The 25,935-nt window shown below is 43.7% G+C and overlaps 1 protein-coding gene across 1 annotated transcript in view; it reads left to right on the forward strand.

Annotated features, from left to right (window-relative positions):
* PCSK5 (proprotein convertase subtilisin/kexin type 5) overlaps window positions 1–25,935 on the forward strand; it is a 434,133-nt gene that overhangs the window by 375,849 nt on the left and 32,349 nt on the right. Inside the window, exons 25-28 of the mRNA XM_062208432.1 lie at window positions 15,686–15,728; window positions 19,637–19,773; window positions 20,667–20,867; window positions 25,111–25,191. Coding sequence (XP_062064416.1) covers window positions 15,686–15,728; window positions 19,637–19,773; window positions 20,667–20,867; window positions 25,111–25,191 — 462 coding nt within the window. The remainder of the gene's footprint in view (window positions 1–15,685; window positions 15,729–19,636; window positions 19,774–20,666; window positions 20,868–25,110; window positions 25,192–25,935) is intronic.

The raw sequence follows: 25,935 nt of genomic DNA on the forward strand, positions 1-25,935 counted from the left end.
ACTGGAGATTCAAAACCAGGTCTTCAAATAAAAACTGCAGTGATGAAATATTCTGGGGACCTCTTATGTGCGGGGTGGAGGGTTCTGAATTCAATGATGTGGATAGACACCTGCTGAAAGGCTATTGGCACCAGGCCCAGCTGAAGTGTCCGAGTGCCTACAACCTAGACAGTCAGTAGTTGAAAATACGATGAGGGCTTTGACTAACCAATGGTCTTGAGCACCATACTAAGCAAGTGTAATACAGTGTGTGACTATTTGTATTAAGCCACTCTATAATAGAGGCAGTGCAGAGAGGAGACGGAAAAGTGACTTGGAATTCCTAGAACAGAAGTTCCCAAATCTGTAGCCCTGGGAAAGTAACTAAAGTGTCTTGGGTCTCAGATCCTGCATCCTTAAAATGAGGAGGTTGGATCCCTTTCAACCCAACAAACATATTGAGCACCTCCTATGTGTGGTCGTCTTCCACCTCCATCCCCGCCTCCCACTACTGGCTTCCTGGCTCCAGAGACAGCACCACTCAGTTGCTCAAGCCAAATTCTAGGAAACAGCTCATTTCTGTGGGCTTTGTTATAAAGCTCTGTTATAACAGCTCTGCCTCTGGGCTTTGTTATAAATAAAAAGGTAATAATCAATCAAATTTTTCTCTCCAATCCAGAACCAAATGGATGTTAAGGGAGCTGCTTCCTTCTGGAGGCCCTGAGGGGGGATCCTTCCTTGCTGGTCCTAACTCCCCGTGTTTGCTGCCAATCCCCAGCACGCTGGCTTACAGTTCCATCCCTCCAATCTCTTCCTCCATGGTTTCATGATGGTCTTTCTCCTGGGACTCTGCGTCTGTGTTTTCATTTTGTATGGAAACGAACCATTCGATTCAGCTCAGGGCTCGTCCTAATCCAATATGACCTGATCTTGATGACGTCTTCAAAGACTATGTTTCCAAAAGATTACATTCATAGGTACCAGGTAAAAATACTTTGAGAATGTATCATTTGGAAGAACACAATTCAACCCCTTGTAGTCTCCAAGGCATTTCTATTCCCTACATATCTTCCCTTTTATCTGTCTCTATTTCACCAACTCCACTTTAGTTCTGGCTACTGATGTAATTCATTTTGGTATTGCAATGGGTTTCTAACTGGAGGCCCTATTTCCAGTTTATAGACTGTCCTGCTCTCAAAATCCATTCTATATGCTACAGTAATGACATCCTTGCTAAAAGTTAAACCTAATGACTGCAACTGCCTATAATGGAATGGATTCGCCATGGCCTTCCTTAAGTCTGTACTCCCAATCATGACATAAACACTTCTTCCTGTTTCAGGCACAGGTCTCTTCAACCTTCTCTTTCCAGTCTCACTTTCTTAAATCCCAACATCTACTTTTTACTCCAGCTACCTCAAACTCTGCAATCCATTTTGGTACTTCCTCATCTTTTTATCTTAAAAAATAATCTGCTTTTTTTAAAAAAAATATTTATTTATTTGAAAGAGTTACACAGAGAAGGAGAAGCAGAGAGAGAGAGAGAGAGAGAGAGAGAGAGAGGTCTTCCATCCGCTGGTTCTCTCCCCACCCAATTGGCCACAATGGCTGGAGCTGCGCCGATCTGAAGCCAGGAGCCAAGAGCTTCTTCCAGGTCTCCCATGCAGGTGCAGGGGCCCAAGGACTAGGACCATCTTCTATTGCTTTCCCAGGCCATAGCAGAGAGCTGGATTGGAAGTGGAGCAGCCAGGACTTGGACAAGCGCCCATATGGGATGCTGGCACTGCAAGCGGCAGCTTTACCCACTATGCCACAGCACCGATCCCCAAAATTCTATGTTTTTAAAGTCAGGACAACTGTGCTCTCTTCTGACAAGATCATGTAACACTCGCTGTATAATTTCTTGAAAGTGAGTCTCTTGAACCTTTTACTAAAGGAATTAGCCCCATAGATTTATCTGTCTCTACCTTCAGGCTTCCCCACATGGAATGCCTTTCTTCCTTTTTCTATGCTCTCTGCATCCTTCTCCCTGTAATTCATCTTGCAGGTCTCACTGAAATCTTTACTGCATCATGGAATCTGTCTTTGACTGCACCCCCCCCACACACACACACACATGCACACATGCACTCTAGTTTGGAAACTGCTAGTCTCTTCTTAGCAAATTGTTCAAAATCCTGTGCATAACATCAATCACACATCATTCATCGCAATACTTTTTAAAATTTATCTATTTGTGGGGCCGGTCCTGTGGCGCAGCGGGTTAACGCCCTAGCCTGAAGTGCCGGCATCCCATATGGGCGCCAGTTCAAGACCCAGCTGCTCCGCTTCTGATCCAGCTCTCTGCTATGGCCTAGGAAAGCAGTAGAGGATGGCCCAAGTCCTTGGACCCCTGCACCCACATGGAAGACCCAGAATAAGCTCCTGACTCCTGGCTTCAGATTGGCTCAGCTCCTACCATTGCAGCCAACTGGGGAGTGAACCATCTGATGGAAGATTTCTCTCTCTCTCTCTCTCTCTCTGCCTCTCTCTCTCCTCTCTCTGTGTAACTCTTTCAAATAAATAAATAAATCTTTTAAAAAATTATCTATTTGTTTGTTTTTATTTACTTGAAATGTAGAGAGACTGAGAGAGTGAGAGAGCAACAGAGAGAGACAGTCAGACAGTCAGAAGGAAATCTTCCATGTACTGGTTTACTCTCCAAGTGCCTACAACAGCCAGGGCTGGGCCAGGCCAAAGCCAGGAACATAGAACTCATTGTTCCTAGATGGCAGGCATCCAAGTACTTGAGCCTGCTGCTTCCCGGGGTGTGTATTAGCAGGAAGCTGGAATTAGAAGCAGAGCCGAGACTCAAACCCCAGTACTCTTGTGTGGGATGTGGGTGTTCCAAGAGGCATGTTGACCACTGCATCAAATGCCCACCTCCATTGCAGTATCTTTTTTCTTACATGAAAGTTTCTATTTCTGTTTTGTTTTTACAGATTTATTTATTTATGTATGTATTTCTCTGAAAGAGTGAGCAAGAAAGAGAGACAGAAGAGATATTCTATCCACTGGCTCATTCCCAAGATCAATGCAACAGCCAGGGCAGAGCCAGGCTGAAGCCAGGAACTAGGAGCTTCATCTGGGTCTGTGGCAAGGCCCAAACACTTGGGGCATCTTTTGCTGCTTTTCTCAGGCTATTAGCAAGGAGCTGGATCAGAAGTGGAATAGCTGGGACACAAACCGGTGCCCATACAGGATGTCAGCATTGCGGGTGGCAGCTTTACCAGCTGTACCACAACACCAGCCCCACTGCAGTGTCTTTTTACTTGCTGAACTCCCTACCTGAGATTCCCCCTACCCTGAATTCCATATCATGCTAGGAATTAGTCACCATTGTAGCCATAACATGTTGTAGCACTGAAAATATGTTTGTGGAAGGAGTGAATTAATGCTTAACAAAATACTAGACACTACAGTTAGAGATTAATGGGATCTATTCCCTAACTAGGGCAGTTCATTAACAATACACTGTACCCCATCTGGATAATAGCTGCAGGATTAATTCAAGCAGAGGTTATTGGAAGTTCAGAAAAGAAGATTCATTCTATGAGAATAATTATGGTACTCAAAACAAACAAAATTGTTTCAAGTACTTAGGATGGCTGAGCTGGAACTTGGGCCTCAGTTCTCTCTTGGTTGTATAATAAATGAGTCCAGATCTTCAGCAAGATTTCAAAGCAATTTCTGCCACTATTTCATGTCTCCCTAAAATGACCAGATTTTCAAGTCTTCTTCTCAAGGTGTTTTCTTTCTTCTTACGCACTGTGTCTCGTCATCCTTACCCACAGGCTTACCTGTTTGTCTCCTTGGTTTTCTGCAACTTCACTGCGATGAATCTTTGTGCACAAAAATAACATATATATTTGTGCTGCTTCTTGGAACCAATGGTTGAGTGTTCTTAATGATTCTGGAGATTTCCCAGGCAGTCTTGTTTTTAATTGTATCTTACACCTTTGGGCCTCCTGTATTGTTATTTTAGTATCTATTTATCTTCTCAGTTTGTTCTTAAATTATTTTTATTTCAATGGAGATATTCTGTCTTTACCTTAACCAGAAAACCAGAATGATTTGCTAGAGATAACCCTCAGTTCTCAGACTTCTATTCTCTGAATGTTACCTATTTCCAATTCTGTCAATTATCTCATTTTTAGAAAGTTGACATTTCTTAGACCTGCCCATTCTAACTCCATCTCTTAGCCACTCTTGACTGTTCTCTATTGTTTTAAAAATTTTATTTAAGTTATACAAGTTTCATATATTACATATATACAGATTGAGAAACATAGTGGCACTTCTCCCCCTACCCTTCCTCCTGCCAATGCTCCAACCCTTCCTGCCCCCTTGCATTCCCACTCTTAACATTTACAAAGATCTATTTCCAGTATACTTAATGAGCATATAGTTAACCCTAATCTAAGTAAAAGAGTTCAGCAAATAGTATGAAGAGAAAAAAAAAAAAAACACTGTTCTACAACAGAAGAGACAAGAACTATAAACAATCATTGAATCTCAAAATGTCTATTTCACTCCAATACATTACTTTTAAGGTACTCTATTAGTTACCTGGGATCAGGGAAAACATATGATATCTGTCTTTGACTGGCTTATTTCACCAAGTATAATTGTTTCCAGTTGCATCCATCTTATTGCAAAAGACAGGATTTCCTATTTTTTTACACCTAAGTAGTGTTCCATAGTGTATACATACCACAATTTCTTTATCCAGTCAACAGCTGATGGGCATCTGGGTTGATTCTATATCTTAGCTATCATGAATTGTGCTACAATGGCTACAATGAAGGTGGGGGTACAGATAACTTTTTCAGGTGTTGATATCTTTCAGTTTGGGTAAATTTTCAGGAGTGGGATGACTGGATCATTTGTTAGGTCTATTTTCAAATTTCTGAGGTATTTCCATACTGTCTTCCACAGTGGCTGCGCCAGTTTACATTCTCACCAATAGTGAGACCAGGGTACCTTATCCCTACATCCTTGCCAGCATTTGTCATTGGTTGTTTTCTGTGTGATAGCCATTCTAACTGGAACCTCATTGTGATTTTGATTTGCATTTCCATAATGGCTAGTGATACTGAGCATTTTTCCCAAGTGTTTGTTGGCCATTTGAATTCCCTCTCTTGAAAAATACCTATTCAAATCCTTTTCCCATTCCTTTTTTTTTTTTTGTAAAGATTTATTTATTTATTTGAAAGGCAGTTACAGAAAGACAGAGGCAGAGAGAGACAGAGAGGTCCTCCATCCACTGGTTCACTCCCCAAAAGGCTGCCACAGCTGGAGCTGGGTCAATCCTAAGCCAGGAGCTTCTTCCAGGTCTCCCACACATGTGCAGGGGCTCAAGGACTGGGCCATCCTCCACTGTTTTCCCAGACCATAGTAGAGAGCTGGATCAGAAGTAGAGCAGCCAGGACTCAAACTGGCACCCATATGAGACGCCTGCACTGCAAGCGCGACTTTACCAGCTAAACCACAGTGCCAGCCCCCTTTGCCCATTTCTTAACTGGATTGTTTATTTTGTTGTTGAATTTCTTGAGTTCTTTGTAGATTCTAGATGTTGACCCTCTATCAGTTGTGTAGTTTGCAAATATTTTCTCTCATTCTGTTGGTTGCCTCTTCACTTTGCTGAGGGTTTCTTTTGCAGAGCAGAAGCTTCTCAGCTTGATGTAATCCCATTTGCCAGTTTTGGCTTTGACTGCCTGTGCGTCTAGGGTCTTTCCCAAGAAGTCTTTGCCTATGCCAATGTTTTGCAGTTTCCCCAATGTTCTCTAATGATTTGATGGTATTGGGTTGTAAATTTAGGTCTTTATTCCATTTTGAGTGGATTTTTGTGTAAGGTGTAAGATAGAAGTCTGGTTCCATACTTCTGCATGTAGAGATCCAGTTTCCCCAGCACCATTTGTTGAAGAGACTGTCCTTGTTCCAGGGATTGATTTGTCAAAGATAAATTGGTTGTAGATGCATGGATTGATTTCTGGAGTTTCTATTCTGTTCCATTGGTCTACATGTCTGTTTTGTGCCAACACCAGATTCTTTTGATTATAACTGCCCTATAGTATGTCTTCAATCAGGTATTATTATGCCTCTGGCTTTGTTTTTGCTGTGTAAGATTGCTTTAGCTATTCAAAGTCTCTTGTGTTTCCACACGATGTTCTCTATCTTTTCTTCATATCTGTCTTTGAGTTTACTAATCCCCTTTTGCTAGGCCTAAATTATTGTTTAATCTACCCACTGAGTTTTAGATTCTAATTTTTAATGTTTATGTTATGGAAATTAGATTTGGTTCTTTTCCAGACTGCTTGCTTACTTTTATATTTCTAAGATGCTTTTTTTTATTATTTATTTATTTTTGACAGGCAGAGTTAGACAGTGAGGGAGAGAGAGACAGAGAGAAAGGTCTTCCTTCCATTGTTCACCCCCCAAATGGCTGCCACGGCCGGCGCGCTGCACTGATCCAAAGCCAGGAGCCAAGTGCTTCCTCCTGGTCTCCCATGTGGGCGCAGAGCTCAAGGACCTGGGCCATCCTCCACTGCCTTCCCCGGGCCACAGCAGAGAGCTGGACTGGAAGAGGAGTAACTGGGACAGAACAACCCCAACCGGGACTAGAACCTGGAGTGCTGGTGCCGCAGGCAGAGGATTAGCCTAGTGAGCCGTGGTGCTGACCACTTTTTTATTTATTTAAAAATATTGAATTTTGTTGTTTTTATATTCTATGCCAGATAATTTCAAGATAGGTAGTTTCTGTGGGTCTGATTTTGCATTCTGTTATTTCTGCTGACAGTCATAGTGACTGCTTTCCTTGTGTGGTTTGTATTATTAAACTATATCCATTTTCCCTGAAAATTTACCCAAGACTACTTTGATATCTGGGTTAAGATTGCAGTTCTCTAGAGAGGATTTTCATTTATTTCTGTCAATTGCATTGGGTCACTACATACCTAAGACTATCTTTCTTCTAAGATGTTCCACAACATAAAAATAATGTGAATTCTTGCTATAAATATATGTGGGCCGGTGCCACAGCTCAATAGGCTAATCTTCCACCTGCGGCGCCGGCACACCAGGTTCTAGTCCCTATCGGGGCGCTGGATTCTGTCCCAGTTGCCCCTCTTCCAGGCCAGCTCTCTGCTATGGCCCGGGAAGGCAGTGGAGGATGGCCCAAATGCTTGGGCCCTGCACCCGCATGGGAGACCAGGGGAAGCACCTGGCTCCTGGCTTCGGATCAGCGCAGTGCGCCGGCTGCAGTGCGCTGGCCACGGTGGCCATTGGAGGGTGAACCAACAGCAAAGGAAGACCTTTCTCTCTGTCTCTCTCTCTCACTGTCCACTCTGCCTGTCAAAAAAAAAAATGTGATATTTAGTTTGTAGTTACAAATTCTCAGAAGATCTTTATTGTTATGCTTTAATCTACCCAATGCAAAGACTAAGACCAATGTGATATTTTTACTGTCTCTTGCTTATGGCAAGTTTATTTTTCATTCATTCTTATGCTAGAACTGTTGTCCATGAGTACCCATCTCAGTCCTGCATTTTCTTTGGCAATCCTAACTACAATAAAAGACCTTTCCATCATGAAAGAGAAATAAAAGTCCAATTAAGTGGGAAGAAAGAAGTGGAGGAATCATAACATGCTTTTTTTAGGCCCTGAACAAATTTCTGTGGTGTGCTAGATTAGAGGTGTGTTTTCCCACTCTATCATTTGCCACACTGTGGTTTCTCTATAATTAACCTTGCTAATTATTGTCCCCTCACCAGACTATACATTCCTTGAGTGTAGATTGCCTTTAAATCTGCACATACTGCTTATAATTTCCGAAGTAGAGCATGGGCTATAGCACATGATCAGTGAAGAGCTTGTTACTCCGAAGTCCATTTCATTGCTGAGTGATCCTCTTTTTCCATCCATCCAGATGCTCAAGCAGCCCTACAGTCATCACACTCTCTTACCACTCCCACTACACACACACACACACACACCTTGTCATTTAATCTCTTTTTTACTTCATAATTTCCCTCAAATTATTACCGCAACCACAGTCTTGGTTTACACCTTAACAATTTCTCTATTAGAACATTCCTTAAGAAGTGTCCCATGGAATCCTAGTTTCACTGGATTTAATAAGTTTTTACAGTTAAATAAGTCATTTTCCACAAAAATATGTGCAGTGGTCTTTTTAAGTAAATCAGATCACAGCAGGTGTTTCTCTTGGATCCCCCTTACTTGGATCCCCCTTATTGGAATTTAAGCCTCTTTTTCTAGTTTGAGACTCTCTTTGATCAGGTCTTGCCCATGATCTTGGCCTCATATCCTGACTCCCTTCTTCTCCATTCTTTCCAGCCCCACTGGCCTTCTTGTTTCTAGAATAGGTCACGGTTTCACTGGTCTCTGTCGAGAATCCTGTAGCTATCTCCTTGTTATGATTCAGATTTCTACTCTGATGTGAGTTCTTAAGGGTGTTCTCTCTAGTTGATCCATTTTAATGAGAGCCTGCCTCTTTGCCTCTCCACACTCCTCATAACCCTGCATCTACATGTATAGACTTATTTATATCATTTTCTTCCTCATGTAAGATTCCCACAGCCTCTGCTACGTATAGGCAATGCTGTTAGTGCTGGAGACACAGAAAACCAAACCAAAACAAAAGCAGTTATCTTCATGGTGCTTGTCTCTTCCATGCATTTATCGAATAAAGAGTTGTATCTCCTCTGCACTCGAGTAATTCTCTAATGTTTCTTTTCTATGGCATCGTCTTCCCTAAAATGTAAGCTTCAGAATAAATGCATATGTGAATGAATGTACAACTGTGTTGAGGGATCCTTGTGGGAATGAGTTGCATGTACTCATTCAACACTTCTACCTGCTCGTTGACCTAGGGGAGTATGGAAATCCACAGCTTGCCTATTATGATATTCCATTGTTGGCATCACCAAACTTGAAGCGGACCAGCGTCCAGTGGAGGATTGAGCCTTTTTTTAGCTAACATTTACAGACTATGGTTTTGATTATTTATTCAGGTCCTTTCTACTACTGTGTCTCTCCAGGGGGTTGTGCCCCATCGTCAGCTGCACTGCTTGCATATACAGCCAATTCAAATATTTATTCCTTGTCCTTGGCCACCAATGAGGGCAAAATGATTGAAAATCATCAACAGTCCCCAACCAAATACTTTGTATCCCAGCACCCTTGAACATTCCAGAAAAATCTTCTACTTGGCAAAGCTCTCAGAGGATCCATTTTGTATTTCAATGTTAATTCTCTAAAGCAATTCTAAGGGCAAGTCTCATTTGAATTATGTACTTTACTTTTTAGTGCTATTTGGAGCTTATAATTAGTTGCACTCTCTGGGCATACAAAACTCTTACCCCATTCAATATACTTGGGTGGGCTGAAGAATGTCAGTGACTTTCCTGCAAAATTGTATGGCATCATCCAATAACTGAGCACATATTTACTCTGCAAGGATAGCCAATGTTGACAATTTGCTTAATTATCTCTCAAAACAATTCACATATGGGCTGCTCTGGATGCTGTCTGTTCCCACAAAGGCAGCAGTGGCACATCTCAGTAGGGGTGGACCCTCTACTGATTCTCCAGTAAGGCTGCAGGTGCTTGGAAGGGGCTTGTTACAGAATTTGTGGCCCAAGGGACAACCCCTCAGTCTTGTTAGTGTGCCTGATGCAGAGCCAAGAATAACCCCATTTCTTCATCTGCTTCCTTTGCAGAATCCTATCAGAAAAGCAATGCATTTTGAAAGTGGGTTTTTTCCAAGGAGATTGTACAAACATCTGTCCCTGTTTTAACCACATCCTTATTTTCTTTCACCCTGTAGAATATTCACCCTGTAGAATAGCACCAGTCTTCCCTGGTGAAGTAGAATTAAGAATTGCAGAGAGAGGAATGGAAAGATGAGAATATAGAAGTTGGGGGGGGGGAGTAAGGAGCATAACCAAATGACAAGCTCCCTCAAAGCCATCTGTGGGAAGGTGCAACTTTCACACACGTGGCCCCAATGATGCCTGCAATGCAGAGCCTGGGCATTTTATTTCTTTACTAAATAACATTTTTCCTAATTAATTCTATATTGCACATTTGTAAAGGAAACAGAAACATACATAAGATCAGGGGTTACTGTTAACATTTTAGCATTTTCCTTCTATTTTTGATAAAGTCATACCATATCACAGATAACACAGACATGTTACATGCAGATACACATACACCCTAAAGAAAGCTATAGGTTATCATCCTTTTCCACACAGCCTTTCATGGAAATGTTCCCATGAGGTTCAATGTTCTTGTGAAACAAAATGTTAATGATTCTTTAAAAATTTTTCCCAAATGATGAAGTTTCAGGCTGTTTTTGTTGAGACACAGTCGCTAGTTATTTTTATATAAAACCTTTGTTCTGAGAGACAATTTTATGTACTAAAGCTATAGAGAGTGATAGAAAGGCATAACACATGGAATCTAATTATCTCATTCAAACACTTTCATTTCTATCTATGCTTTCTACTTATCTGTCAACTCAAAAATGCTAGATGAACAGTTAATTAGGATCAAATAGTCTGTATAATTAATGAATGACTGGAAGCCAAGTGTGGAAGATCCATACATGCAGATGAATGACCTCATCAGGAACCACTGCTTCTAGTTATGACCTTAAAAAACCACATGTAAAATCTGCTTTTGCAAGGTTAACTGTGAGTTCATTAGTTCCCCTAGGGCATTCCATTAGGTGTGGTCTGAGTCACTGGTCTCCAAAGGGAGATGTGCAAGATGATCCACTGGGCAACAGACAAAAACAGAGCCATTTTCACATGTACTCTATGTTATATTCTTTAATTTTCTACTTTAGCACATCTTTTCAGTATATTTTAAGTACTCACGCACTTCTACATAACAAATAGTAAATAATTTATGTGCACATATGTGCATTGTAGATTCATGCTAAATTTCTTAAGCTAATGGAAAGATCCATTTAAAAATATAGATATTATTGCTTTTCTATTACTGATAACTTAGAGAATGATTGTTTAGAAATCTATGAAGTATGAATGGTACATGACTTTGACCTAACACTTGGCCTAAGCATGGACACATTCATCAAGACAAATCCTGGGAAGGTAAAGAGAACCCCAAATTTTGGAGAGGCTAGGATGCAGAAGACTGGCCTAGGAAAAGTGACTGAACCAAAAGGTTGAGATCATCTGGAAAAGCAAGCATCGCCGGCCGGCCACAGCGCGCTGGCCACTGCGGCCATTGGAGGGTGAACCAGCAGCAAAGGAAGACCTTTCTCTCTCTCACTGTCCAGTCTGCCTGTCAAAAAAAAAAAAAAAGCAAGCATCCAGGGTATGCTGGAATATAAGAACTGGGCAATGTGCTGTGGAACATCTACAGATAGGATCTAGCAGAGTCAAGGAAGAAAGAACTTAGGGAGTCTGGAGCACCTGAGAAGAAACTGAGAGGAGAGAGCCTAGGATTCTCTCAGGGGCTCATACTGAACGTGTCCATGAGTCATGAGTCTATCATCTTAGCCAGTAATCTAGTGAGCAGGGACTTGCAACAATGAGACACAAGACAGACAAGTTTCAATGGAGTAACAGAACATGGTCTTGCTAGCATGGGGGTATGGATGCTACTCCTAGAAGCTTGAAGGAAATAGCCTAAGGTAGGATTGGAGCACCCTAGAATCAACTTTCCCCCATAGTTTTGCAGTCAATTCTCCCTGGATTAAATATCTAATCTATGTTAATTCTGGCATGCATAGATGAATATTCTATGTTGAAGGGCTATCCTTAAGATTCAGTTTTTTCTGTCTCCCCTCAATGAGAATCAACCTGCAAGAAGCAAAATAAAATTAGGAAAAAAAAAAAAACAAATTAGAGGCATGTTAGTGTGAATTCTGAATTAGGGGGCACAAAGTTTATAGAAACAAGAAATAAAAGTTTAATAAAAAAAAAAGAAATAACATTCTTTTCTGAATATTTGAAATTGTTTAGTTCCATATCAGGTTTAAAATATCTATTTTCCAATAGATTCTGTAGGTAAGATGTACATTACTACTACCATGGCCCTAATTCATCCATGTCCAATGGAAAAATCTGTAGGTCTTACTGAGAATACAAAAAATAGCAGAGACTGTCAGCTGACCAGAGAAGGTGGTTAGCATTGGCATCACTGTGATTTCCGGATGAATTCCAGTACAGGTGGCCCTCAAAGACACAGTGAGAAGAAGACAGAGGTGATCATGAAAATCTCTCAGCAGCGTGGACTTTGTAGCCTTGCCCACTCCACCCCACAAAAACAAGACAGTGAAAGGAAGCTTTTTCATGAAAGGAAGACTGCACCCTCATTACGACGAGGAATGTGCACGCCTGTTCTCTTCAGCCAGAATATGAGCAGCTGAAAATCAACCTTTGTTTCTGAAGGGCTTTTTTCCAAATGTCTGAGGCTCTCTCTGAATCCCAACTGAAAGTGTCCCATCTTTGTGGAAAATATGTTCTCTCACCTCAAAAGTTTGACAAGATCAAGTAACCAGAGCTATTTAAACATCCTACTTGGATAACACCTTACAAGACAGTTAACAAATCCAGCTTGTTTAGATTCCCTCTCCATCCTCACCTACACACACACACACACACATCAAAAGCCAGGAAAATTCATCCTTCTCCCTAGGCCACCACTCCTTACCATCTGAATGCCAAGTTGACTTGGAGTCAACCTCTATGTTTGGGATTTTTACCTCCTTCCTTAATCCCAGAACAGCTGCCTCTCAGTGGTCAAGCTAAATCCATTTAGCTTATGTCTGATGTGTGGATCTTCTGGGGTGGAAAAGTCTTTTTAAAGAATTCTCACTCTTTGGGACAACTGATAATAATGAGAAAAACTAATGGGCATTCATAAGCTGTTATAAGGCACAGTTCCTGTTCCATGCAATATTCATTTATGCAAACAGTTGTAAAGGTACCAAATTCACTGTGCAACTGGGCTGGAAAAGTCCCTGAACTCAAGATTATGTTGGTATGCACATTTCTGAGGCTTGGTTCTGTTTAACATTTCCATCAGTGACCTGCTTAAAGGAGCAGAGAGCAATCTCATTAAGTTCCTAGATGGGAGAGATGACCAGAACATTAGAGAACAGGATTAGAATTTCCCTAACCCTTGCCAAATTAGCAAAACTGTCAGAGTCAAATATGTTCACCAGGGACAGGCAGAAAAAAGTGAGCTGCCTAAATGCAAGGCGAAGAGCAGAAAGTTATTTAGGAGTAGAAATGAAAGGAATATAGATGCAAGAATAGTCTCACAGTGGGAAGTGAATGAGCTTTGTGGAACCTGGAGATTCACTGTGGCCTCTGCACCCCCTTAAAATGAATTCAGGTCTTCAACCCATGCCCTCCCCAAGATTTCTAAGAGCAGTAGAGAGCTTTTCTTCCTCATAAGTACATCCAGCTTTAGATTCCTTGTTCCATTCATTAGCCTGGTTTGGGGTTCTTCTCACTGGCCTGTTTTAGTTGTCTTATTCCAAGCCTTGTTAACTCAGACATTAAAAAGTACTTCCCTCCCATGAGGAAATCATGGCCTTCTGTGATAGGGCCCTTCTGCCTCCTTAGTTTTCTTGACTCTCATCCAATTATTCCAATTAAATTTCTACTCCAAGTGGCTTAACATGGTGTTTTCCTAAATATAAATGATTCTCTCTCCAAAAGGAATTCTGGGACCAGTTGCTCAGGTACTTGTATGTACACTTGTGTCCCCTTACAAAGCTGAGCATGACAAAGTCACAAGTTGCTAGTGCTGTAGTCACTCTATAAGCCTGCAAGCAGTAGATTTTTTCAGGCTTTGTTGCAAGTACTCAACTCTGATGCTACAGCATCAAAGCATTCATTCACAAGGCATAAATGAATAGGCAAGGCTGGAGTCAGCTTGGAGTTGGGCCATAATTAGCCAACTCCTGCTGGACTCAATTTCAGAATCTTTGACTTTTGAGGAGTTTGAAACAACCATATTGTCCAACCAGCTCATTTTATACCTACAGAAGCCAGGATCCAGAAAGGAGTGGTGTTTATGCAAATTCAAAAGACAGGTAAGCCTGGGTTAAGACTTCAAACTAGAAATAAGTAGCCAGTGTCCCTTCTACATCATGAAGCTATTTCTAGAACATTCTGAGGATCCCTGCTTAATTCACAAAGCCTCTTGTATAAATGTTTCCTCTGTTATTTTTGGGCAATGCATTTGTTGTGTTATGTCTGACACATAATAATGTCACCTTGCAACATCCCTAGTAGGATCCAAGATGAACGAGTGATCAAAAGCTTGGGTGTGGCTGTCTAAACCCCCCACTTCAGGAAGCAGCCTTTGAGAAAATCAAAATAGATCAAAATAGAGCCCAATTCCTGTTAGAAATGAATGTTATATGTGGTCAGTGCATCATATATGGGCACTAGTTCGAGCCCTGGCTGCTCTACTTCTGATTCAGCTCCCTGCTAATGCACCTGGGAAAACAGAAGAAACAGTGGGCCCTTACATCCATGTGGGAGACCCAGAATAAGCTCCTGGCTCCAATCTGGCTCAACTCCAGCCATTGCAACTGTTTGGAGAGTGAATGAGTGGATGGAATCTCTCTCTCTCTCTCTCTCTCTTTCTCTCTCTCTGTCTCTTCCTCTCTCTCTCTAATTCTGCCTTTCAAATAAAAGACATAAATATTCCTTTTAAAAAAATGAAGATTACATGCAAAATTCAAAGGATTCAAAGGACATACTTTCATTTAACTTAAATAGAGTTAAAGGTGATATAAAATCTCATGTACCAAGACAAAGGCTTTCAAAAGAAGTTTGTTTTTCACCTGTTATTAAAATGAAAAGAGCAGACCTGGAGTGTAGGTCAGGTCATAGGAAGACTCTGTCCCAGATAACTGTTTCTTGGAAGCACTGCGGACCGGAAGTCAGAGGATTCCACTAATTGTTAGATCTGAAGGCTGCATCTGCCAGGGATTGTTAGGAGGGAGGAATTGGGCTGAGATGGTGAGTCTCTCTCCTGAAGTTCCCTGAAAGCTGTAGAAAAGTACGCTTCTCTGAGCCAATAGGGACACTTGGAATCATTATACTTAATGAGAACAGCACAGTTGCTTTAAGAGGATTGTGAAGTGGAGAGCATGAGGTAGGTACATGTATTGTAAAAAATGATTGTCCACATTTCAAAGGCACCTCCAATAGAACACTCCTTCCCATTCACAGACCTTGGGGGAAACCCATGGAAAACCTGCCGTTAGGGTCAGAAGCGTGTAGCTCCTTGCAGATGTCTCCGTGTGGAAATGCTCAATGTGACCACATTAGGAGAACCAGGAGGCTCCTGACGTGGGTGGTTGTTGATCTGTAATTTGAAGACCCAGTAGCTGGGCTTATTCCTCCCGAAGCTTAGAGCCAAGTATTTATGAGAACTCTTATTTTACTACCTCTGATAAATCACAGTGTACATTTTGTTACCAATTAAGAAATGGTGCAGTCTGTTCAAATGTCATTTCTGGACAGTACGTTTCTTGAAACGATCCCAGATGATTATTCTTCTCAAGTCACAACTTTTCCAAAGTCCATTTTTCTGAGTGACCAACTCCCGGTGATTGCTATTTTTCATTGTTGTCATTTTTTTCCAGATGATCCAGGAACCTGTATATCATGTGCTACCGGTTATTACATGTAAGTCTGGCCCTTATTTTTTGTGGCACTAGCTTTTCTGTCATTTCAAGCATTACTGATTTAATCCTAAATCCAGTGATTAGAGCAAAGAGGCCTTACAGCCTGAAGCAACTCTGTCCCGTCAGGCTATTAATGAACACTTCTTGGATTTAGCAATAAGAGCCCAGCTGTTTTCTTGCCTCGAAAGGAGGCCTTCTCTTTCTTGACCCTGGAAGTTGTCCAGTCTGACACTGGTGTCTAGGAATCTTGCCATGGGTTACCAAGATTCAGACCCTGCTGTTTACGGACAGACCTTAATAATACACCCAACCTCGAGCAAGCTGCTTCCAAATGTCTGCATGAAACCTTGTCCTTACCCAGAGTCAGATGCTCCAGGGTGCAGTCAGGGGCTACCCCCTGGGTCACAAGGGACACAGACCACAAGGTTAATTGAAACATAGATAACCATCATCCCTAATGCTTGCCAGTAAAACTCAACAAAATCAATGATGGCATGTTTCAACACTACCTCCCTTCCCATTCTAGTCTCCCTTCCAGTGCACATTGTTGCTTATGGGAGAAAGAAAACTGAGAAAAGAAGGGAAGTGAAGGGGGGCCGGCGCTGTGACATAGCGAATGAAGCCGCCGCCTGAGGTGCTGGCATCCCATGTGAGCGCCTGTTCAGGTCCAGCTGCTCTACTTCTGATCCAGCTCTCTACTATGGCCTTGGAGGGAAGTGGAAGATGGCCCAAGTCCTTGGGCCTTTGCACCCACATGGGAGACCCAGAAGAAACTCCTGGGCTCCTGGCTTCAGATCAGTGCAGCTCCTGCCGTTGTGGCCGACTGGAGAGTGAACCAGCATATGGAAGACCTCTCTCTCTCTCTGCCTCTGCTTCATAAAAACCCTCTGAGAAACAAGTGCACTGAAAGACCAATCTCCAGTCTCACAATTATGAGACATTTGTTTCAAGAAATATGCATTAGAGGGCTGGTATTGTGGTGCAGCAGGTTAGGCCACCACCTGGGACTCCTGCCTCCCACATCACAGTGCCAGTTCAAGTTCTGGCTACTCCACATCCAATCCAACTTCCTGCTGATGCATCCTTGGAGGTTATGGCTTTAGTACATGGGTCCCTGCCACCCATGTGGGAGACCTGGATGGAGTTTGGGCTCCTGGCTTCAGCCTGGCCCAACCCTGGCTGTTGCAGGCATTTGGAGAATAAACCAGCAGTCAGAAGATTTCTATCTCTCTCTCTTTCTCTCTCTCTCTCTCTTTCTCTTGCTCTTCCTCCCAAGTAGATGAACATAAAGAAATAAACATTAAATTTTTTTAAGTTAACAGAAAAAAAAAACATTAAAAAAGAAACATAGGCTGGCACTGTGGCACAGTGGGTTAAAGCCCTGGCCTGAAGCGCTGGCATCTCATATGGGCTCTGATTCTAGTCCCAGCTGCTCCTCTTCTGATCCAGCTCTCTGCTGTGGCCTGGGGAAGCAGTAGAAGATGGCCCAAGTCCTTGAGCTCCTGCACCTGTGTGGGAGACCAGGAGGAAGCGCTTAGCTCCTGGTTTCGCATCGGCGCAGCTCCGGCAGTTGCAGCCATCTGGGGAATGAACCAACGGATGGAAGACCTCTCTCTCTGTCTCTCTCTCTCTGCCTCTCCTCTCTCTGTGTAACTCTGACTTTCAAATAAATAAAAACAAATCTTTAAAAAAAATGCATTTCTAAACTTTCAGAATGTGTAATAACTTTGAATATAGCTAATGAAATGGTGGATAGTAGACGTTATTAAGGAAGAAATGCAGATATTTCCACTGATACCTCTCTGGCACCTTGAAATTCATCAAAGGTTAAGGGTCAGTTTCATTCCACTCCCCCTTTGGATGAGTCCACAGTTCAGTGGAGTCTAGATTACATAATTTTACTGCATAGTGAGGATAATGTTTAATATACGTAAAGGCTGTCTTCATAAAAGCTGAGGTACTTTGCTTTTACAGCTAATAATCTAGTCACAGACCTCTTGGTAAGCCACTTGAACTCAACACTGAGCTGTTTCAAGCTCTCTAAGTGTCAGCTGCCGTGCAGCAAATCACATAAGCTATCTGTTCAAACAGATGTTGGTTACAGTCCCAGCCCCATCTCTCCAACTAGCTCTGTGATTTTGATCACTGAATATTGAACTCCAGTTCCCTTATCTGGAAATTAAAGATAATATGTGCCATATGGGATCTGCAAACACTTAATCCAGCTCATGCTTAACACAAGTCAGGACTACATAAATATCTCAGGACTCCTTTCCTTCTCTCTAGACCCCTCCCAGCTTTGCTTTTTGTTTTTTGTTTTTTTTTTTCCTCAGATTTATTTATTTATTTGAAGGCAGAGTTACACAGAGAGAAAGAGAGGCAGAGAGAGAGAGACAGAGAGAGAGAGAGAGAGGTCTTCCAACTGATGGTTCACTCCCCACTTGACTTCAATGATCAGAGCTGTGACGATCCGAAGCTAGGAGCCAGGAGCTTCTTGTGGGTCTCCCACGAAGGGTGCAGGGGTCCAAGAACTGGGGCCATCTTCTACTGCTTTCCTAGGCCATAGCAGAGAGCCGGATCAGAAGAGGAGCAGCTGGGACTAGAACCAGCGCCCATATGGGATGCTGGCACTGCAGGCAGCGGCTTTACCGGCTACGTCACAGTGCCAGCCCCACCTCCCAGCTTTTCTGATAAAGGATCCTCAGAGGTTCTGAAGGAAGAGAGTTACTGACTCAGTTTGGGGGTGCACAAATGACCAAAAGCAAGTTTCTTCTTTTGAAATCCAATTATTGGGCTGGCACTGTGGCATAGCAGGTGGGGCCACCGCCTGCAGTGCCTGCATTCCATATGGCCACCGGTTCAAGTCCCAGCTGTTCCACTTTGAATCCAGCTCTCTGCAATGGACTGGGAAAGCAGCAGAGGATGGCCCAAGTCCTTAGGCTCCTGCACCCACGTGGGAGAACTAGAAGAAGCTCCTGGCTCCTGGCTGCTGGCTTCAGATTGGCACAGCTCTGGCCATTGTAGCCATCTGTGGAGTGAACCAGCAGATGGACGACTTTCTCTCTCTCTCTTTCTCTCTCTCTCTCTGCCTCTGCCTCTCTGTAACTTTGCCTTTCAAATAAATAAATCTTTTAAAAAATCCAATTATCTACTCTTGATTAAAAAAAAAAACAAATGCACCGGGGCAGGCCTTCGGGCAGGGGAGATAAGAGGCCAGCTAAGACGCCTGCATCTCATGTTAGAGTGCCTGGGCTTCGTAGCCAGATCCAGCTCCTGATCTCAACTTTCTGCTAATACAAACCGTAGGAGGCAGCAGAGAATGGCTCAAGTATTTGGGTTCCTGTCACCCACATGGGAGACCTGGATTGAGCTCCTGTTTCCCGGTTTGGGTTCCAGCATAGCCCTGACTGTTCAGGCATCTGGGGAGTGAAGCGGGGATGGGAGTGCTCCCTCTCCTCTCTCTTATTAAAAAGAAAAAAAAAAGAAAAGAAAAAGAAAGTGGGGAACAGATAGTTGGCACAGTGGCTAAGAGGCTGCTTGGCACACCTTCGTTCCATATCGGAGTGTCTGGGTTCTCAGGCTGGTTCTGCTTCCAGTGCCAGCTTCCTGCTAGTGTGTCTCCTGGGATGCAACAGACGATGGCTCAAGTACTTGGGCCCCTGCCGCCTGTGTGGTAGACTTGAAGTTCCCGGCTCCCAGCTTCAACCTGGCCCGGTCTAGGCAGTTACAGGCATTTGAGGAGTGAATCAGTAGATGGAAAAAATCTCTCTCTTTCTCTCTCTCTCTCATATGATAATAAATACAAAGTTTTAAAAATATTGCATCAACATGTATGAAGAGGTTAAATTATAGTGGTTAGGAGCAGTACATCAATGCAGCTCACGGATGAAGATCTGTCCTTTCCCCTAGGTTTGAGCACCGTTGTTATAAAACCTGTCCTGAGAAGACCTACAGAGAAGAATCAGGATGCAAAGCATGCGACACGCACTGTGGCAGCTGTGACCAGCGTGCGTGCTACTGGTGTGAGGAGGGCTTCTTTCTCTTCGGTGAGCTAGCAGATGGCTTTGCATTCAGGGAGAGGAGGCTCTAGAGCTCCCGTCAGTGCAATGGGAGTGCTCCCATGATTGGCTTCAGGGTCTTCCCCAGCTGGGGCCTCTGCTCCAAGGAGGATTGCTAATATAGTTTAAAAAGAAACATTAGCCATGGCCACTTCCTTCTGCTTATATTCCTGAAGCCTAGTTCATAGTTCACTAACTAACCTAAAGTATCTCTAAGCTACTGGGAACAAGAAGGTGTTGGGTGGGGCAGTGGGGAGAGTGAGGGGAGAGGACATGAAGATAAATGGATTGCAATTGAAGTCATCAGGACCATTCAGAACCATGCCCCTTGGTTTGAGATATAATCCATGTTACATATTCCTGTGCCCTGTGAGAGTTGAATAAGACCCCTTGCCTTAAATTTCAGTCAACTCATTGACATTGATGGAAATGACCGATTGGAAAAGAAATATACTGCAAGCATAGTCCAATTGAAGAACTCATGGCTCAGTGCTTTTCAATGTTTGTGGGAAAACAGAATGAGGCAGAAAGCCTGAGATAGTTTTCGGTGATTCTCTATAGAGACTCATTGTGTTTGTGGCTTTTCAAGGCCTCCAGGAAATAAAAGTATATAGGACATAGGTATAAAGGCTATAAATCCAATGCCTTAAAGGGGAGCCAATTTAAATTTTCGATGGAAAGAGAACTTCAAGTGCTGGATTTGTTAAAACCCATTCCTTGATTGAAATACACTAAAGCCATGTTGATTTCCTTAAAAACAAATGCAAACACAAATGTTCCTAAGACTCCCTTAACCTCTTCGGAACTTGGCTTTGCATAGAGCATCAAGCTAAGGCAGCCAGAGTTCTGCCTTCATGCTTCCTCCCTGTGTTCCTACGTAGGTGGCAGCTGCGTGAGGGAATGTGTTCCTGGCTTCTACGGTGACCAAGACATGGGGGAATGTGAGCCCTGCCACCGAGCCTGCAAAACCTGCACTGGCCTTGGCTACGACGAGTGCAGCAGCTGCCGAGAGGGGCTGCAGCTGCTGCATGGGATGTGTGTGCGTCCTGCCCAGACCCAGGTGCAAGGCAAGTCCTGGAAAGGTTTGTGACTCCCAAAGAGAGGTTGTAGGGACCTGGCTGCCTCTCTGGCTCCCTCCATCTTTAACCCTTGCTTTTGAGCTATCCAAGAGAGTAAGGCTGGGCAGGGAGACAAGAATTGAGCGAGAACGCAACTTTGGGCTGTTGTAGGTGTGTCTGGTGTGCAGTGGGAGAGGGTAGGAAGTTGTGGTTGGCATCTGGCCAGCAGGGGGAACCCAAAGGATACTTTAGGATTGACCTGGGTGAGCGTGGCCAGGAATGAAGTGAAGCATACTTGGAAATGGGCCGAGTACGATGTTCCCAACAGTTTCAGCATAGCTTGGATCACACGTATGTGTCTCTGTTGTAGAAGAGGACAATACCCAAAGGGCAGGCTTTTCCAGTCACTCGAGGGAGAACTCTCAACATTGGCAATTATGCTAACACAGATGATCTTTCTGGCTGCATCCTCAGAACTTGCCCTCATTCAGGGTTTCCCTCTGAAAGTTCCCCCTTGCCAGTTTGCAGATGAGGACAAAGTGAGGTCTTCCTGGGGGACAGGTGGGTGGGTACATGTGGGAGCTTGGAATCCCAGTGAAGAGGTCAGGGTACTCTTCCTCCCTGAGGCCTGAGAAGTGGCCTCCTCCCAGTTGACCCTCGCTGGAGGGCCTCCTTGCAAAGTCGTTACAAACTTCCAGTGACCTCTCCAAGTCTGAGGTGGTTGAAGAACAATAATCCCTACCTGTTCCCATTCTATTGGCGAGCCTCCCTAAAACAAGGATGCTCTCCACCAGACTTCAAGACAAGGATTCCCTAAGGATCTTTTCAGGCCAGTGGCCATTGCTGCTGAGAGAAGACTCGCGCAGATTGAGTCTTTAAGGGCTGAAGAGACGGACAGATCGAAGCAGAAGAAGCCCGCAGCTGGGTTGGAGAGCAAGGATGCCCAGGAGGGATGCTGTCTGCTTGGCCAGTTTTCCCCATGACTTAGAGAAACAACAGCTCAGAGACCTTCGCAGACCTAGTGGTCAAAAGCTACAGAGAACACGGGGTCTCTTTGGGAGACATAACCGGGAAGCAAATCCTCCAATTCAGTTTGGGATATCTTCTGTGAAATATAGCTGAACGAAAACTCTGGAAGCAAGTTTGTCCAGCACTCAGGCATTTAGGAGGCAGCGCAGGCCGAGGAAAACGGCCCGGTGCTGTGCTTCTCGCGAAGAACATCTGTATTTTATCTGGCGTCCAGATGATGACGCGGTCCCGGGAGCCAAGAGGCAGAGCAGACTTGATTCCCCAAATGATTGCCCCATCTCTTCAACTGCACTCCTCATTTTGCCAGCAGGAATCAGGCTTTGATTGTTCCCCTTTGTCCAAGCCTCACACCCACCCTCCCCAGCCCGGTTCGACCATCACCATGTAGAGTGTTTGCAGAGAGGAAGGGAGTACTCCACGTGGGGGCTTCACACTAACAAGAGGGTCCGGAAGCAGATGAGAACGTGACTCTTGTCGGACAAAAGCAATAAAGTCTCCGTGATCTATGAAATAAGACAAGCAAAGAAATGCCCTCAGGACGCAAGGTAAGGCCGGAGATAACTCCCAGGGTAGTTTAACCACTGAAATGGATAGGAAATGTGAAATGCCTTCCGTAAAACCCTGGGAGTATTAGAGCCAATGCCTACATCTTGCTCCTGATTTCTTTTCCTTAAAAAACAAGGTCGAGAGTGTAATAGGAGAATAGAAGGTTCCAGAGAACAGGCACTAATTAGCCACACCTTTCACATGATGGAAAGCAGATTGCAGTCATCCTGGGTCAGTGGAGAGGAGGCCAGACAAGTTACAGAGTGTTTCTGAGAGCGTGTAGCTGCCTTGGTGATACCAGCAAGGTTTTGCAGCTCTTTGGTGTTTCCCAACACAGTCAGACACCGGTAGGAGAGGACAGATGGCACAAAGCTCAGTCCGTGCCCTCCCTCCCATGCTGCTTCCCAGCAAAAGGAGTGAGGTCGTGTCCCCGCTCGAAGGCGTCCACCCACCCCAGAGTGCGTGTCAGCATGTGCCGGGAAACACTGCTGAGGCACAAATCCAACCAGAGACCCCTGAACTCCTCTTTCAACACAGCGGCTGATCAGGATGGGAGTGGCAGGGATGAGAGAGCCACCACGCTCTGTCAGCTCCCGGCAGAGTGCATGGAGCTGGCGCCACACACGAGACCCCGCCTGGAACACCAAAGTCTAGCCGAGACTAAGCGGTCTCCGAAGATGGTGCTCTTCTCTCTGTTCTTCCAGTCTCCAACGAAGAGCCGCTACACGCACGTGTGGATCCTCCTGGACTCTCCGTCCCAGTCACTAACAGACCGTGAGGATCACCGAGTCCAGTCTCCATAAATGACAGACAGAAAACAGGCCAAATGAGCCCAGCAGTGATGTGAAGCCCCCCGCAAAGCTGCCGCTGGCGGACCTGCGCGGGCTGGTCTCCTAGAGCGGCCTTGGGAATGGGAATAATTTCCCCCATTACTGTGAAGTCCCTGGGCCCCTCTGGCTTGGTTTCCCCTCTGGGAGTACTGGAAAGTAGCTGGGACTAATTCATGCATATTTTTCCTACCCACCTATTTCCCCTATTGATTAAAACCAGGTTGTAGCAGGCTGTAATTACATATTCGTAAGAGAGTCTAATCTACAAAGCACAGACATGGGGAATTAACATTTTTTTATCTTCGACCACATCCTAACAATTTATCACTGGCCTGGCTTTTGATCTTAATTCCTATGCTTAAGGGAAGACTGGAATCCCAGAGTCAGTCACTTCCATGGAAAACCATGCACACGTAGGGAAAAAGTTCTCTTCAATGGTGAGGGAACAGGGTACCAATGGCACCCCGAACTTTGAGAAACTTTAGATCCTATGGAAACCTGTTTTACAAGGACTTTGTAGATGTGCACAACCTCCTCCCTTAACTTCGAATGAGGGTAGCATTTTTAGTTAGCTCACCAACCAACCACAGAGTACAAAAGACACGTTACTGGGCAGGTCACTCAACGTTTGGCCCAGTGGTATGAGGAAGCCACTTCTATCGGCTTGCACAGTTTGTTAAATAGTCGAGAGCTCCAGAAGTGGATGGTTCAACCACTGATAGGTGGAAATCAGGTAAGGAGGGAATATTTAAACCACAAAAATTAGAAACACTGCACATCAAGTGTTTGGATTTTTTCTTCTTCTAGAGAAAGATGTTATCATTACACCTTTGTTTTGTCCTATATCAACTATTTCCAAAGCCAAATTAATTACTAAAGCAGACTTTTTTAGTGCATGGGAGCTTTAGAGTTAGGGATACCTGGGTTCAAATCCTGGCTCTGTTGCTGACCAACTATGTGACATTGGGCAAGTTCCTCAACCTCTCTGAGCCTGTTTCCTGGTCTATAAAATGAAGACATGAGACTGCCTCATTAAAAGTCTTTTTGAAAACTGATGGGGGGAATACACATAAAGCTCCCAGCACATATAGGACATAAAAAATGTTAGCCTATTCCTCACCCTTTAACCTGGTCCATTTTTAGCATCAGTGACACCAGCTCTCTTTCAAAGCCACGTTTCCTAGTTCTTTGAAAGAATGAAGCTTCATGGGCCAAGAGGGTGGTAAGGTCTGGAAAACATAGTCACAGAAAGAAGACAGGAATTCATGGTCAGTTGGGCTGCCCAGTAGTCAGGCAGGCTGAGCCCTGATCTAGCCAAGAACATACGTTCACAAAGACATTGCTAGAGCTTTATAAGGGATCTTCAGAGCTCATGGACAATGGACATTATTAACAACTAAGCATGGATTTCAAAAGTTTTGTAGGAAAATAAACTTATCTTTTCATTCCATTTTCCATGAACTTTTTGAAGTACCCCTTGTATTTATAATAACAAAAAAGAAAAAAAGCAATCCAGAAATGGAACCAAAGGAAAAAGTTGAGTTATGGTTCATGCAAATAGATACGCAAACTATGTAAAATGATCTTTACAAAGATTTTTGATGCCAAGAGAAAATGCCTAAAACATGCATGCAGTTCAGTGCAGTGGGCAGGTCCGTGTTATACATGCAGAACATGTAAGTGATTGCACAGATAAACACTCATGTCCTTGTGCTCACACATGCAGTATAAAGGCGGGAAATCTATGTGGCAAAGTATACACGGCAGACATTTCTGAGTGGTGGGATTGTAGGTGAAGATTATCTTCTTTATCCTTTTTTGCATTAAAAAAACGCTTTGTCTTTTTTAATAAAAATAAAAAGCAGCTGTGCCCACTGCAAGCCCATCTTTGATGAAGACCCTGCTACAGGAGCGACGAAGGTGGAAGGTTCAAATCAAAAGAGGTAACAGGGACGCAGGGAGGAGACCATCACAGCAAAGTCTCCGCTGTGTGGAAACCAACCCAAGGAGCTGGGAGAGAGGAGCACATGATGACGCAGGAGAGAGAATTGCAGAGAGCAGGGTGCGGGGGCAGGCAGCATCAGCGGGCAGAAAGGAGGAAGCCGGAGTGGGGATTTCTGTACCGGATAAGACATTCCTGACGAGCTAAGTGGTGAGGCCTGGGAGAGGTGACAGAAAAGCTCCTGTCCCAGCAGATCTTTGATAGGCTCAAGATGCACTTTTGCCTCTGCAGTCAGCGCGGCATTGTTGGAAATAGCAAAGGGAGGAGAACACTACACGGTTACCAGTAGGAGACTTGAGAAAGACAGAACAGCACATCCACGTGGTGGAAGGTTAGGGAGCCTTCAAAATGAGTGCGCTCGTAGAGAAGGATCCCATTATAGAGTGGGCCTTGAAAAATAACGGCAAGATGATAAACAGTGCAAACGGATGCAACTTGCATTTCAAAGGGTGGCGAAGTCTAGGAGGGACATTTCATAGTATATGCCTTGCCTCCATTTTGAACCATCTGAGTTTGCTTATTTAATAGACATAAACAAGTAAAGTAAAAAGAATCCCTTTTCTTTATATAGCTTAGTTATAGCTGACAGAAACCACAGTTTTGAACAAAGTAATTTTTCTTTCCTTCCTTCCTTTTCTGTTTTGAAGTCCTTTCCATTCTGGAAATTCAAGTGAGGCAAAAGAGA

This window comes from Lepus europaeus, chromosome 12 (assembly GCF_033115175.1).
Source record: "Lepus europaeus isolate LE1 chromosome 12, mLepTim1.pri, whole genome shotgun sequence".
Lineage (NCBI taxonomy): Eukaryota > Metazoa > Chordata > Mammalia > Lagomorpha > Leporidae > Lepus > Lepus europaeus.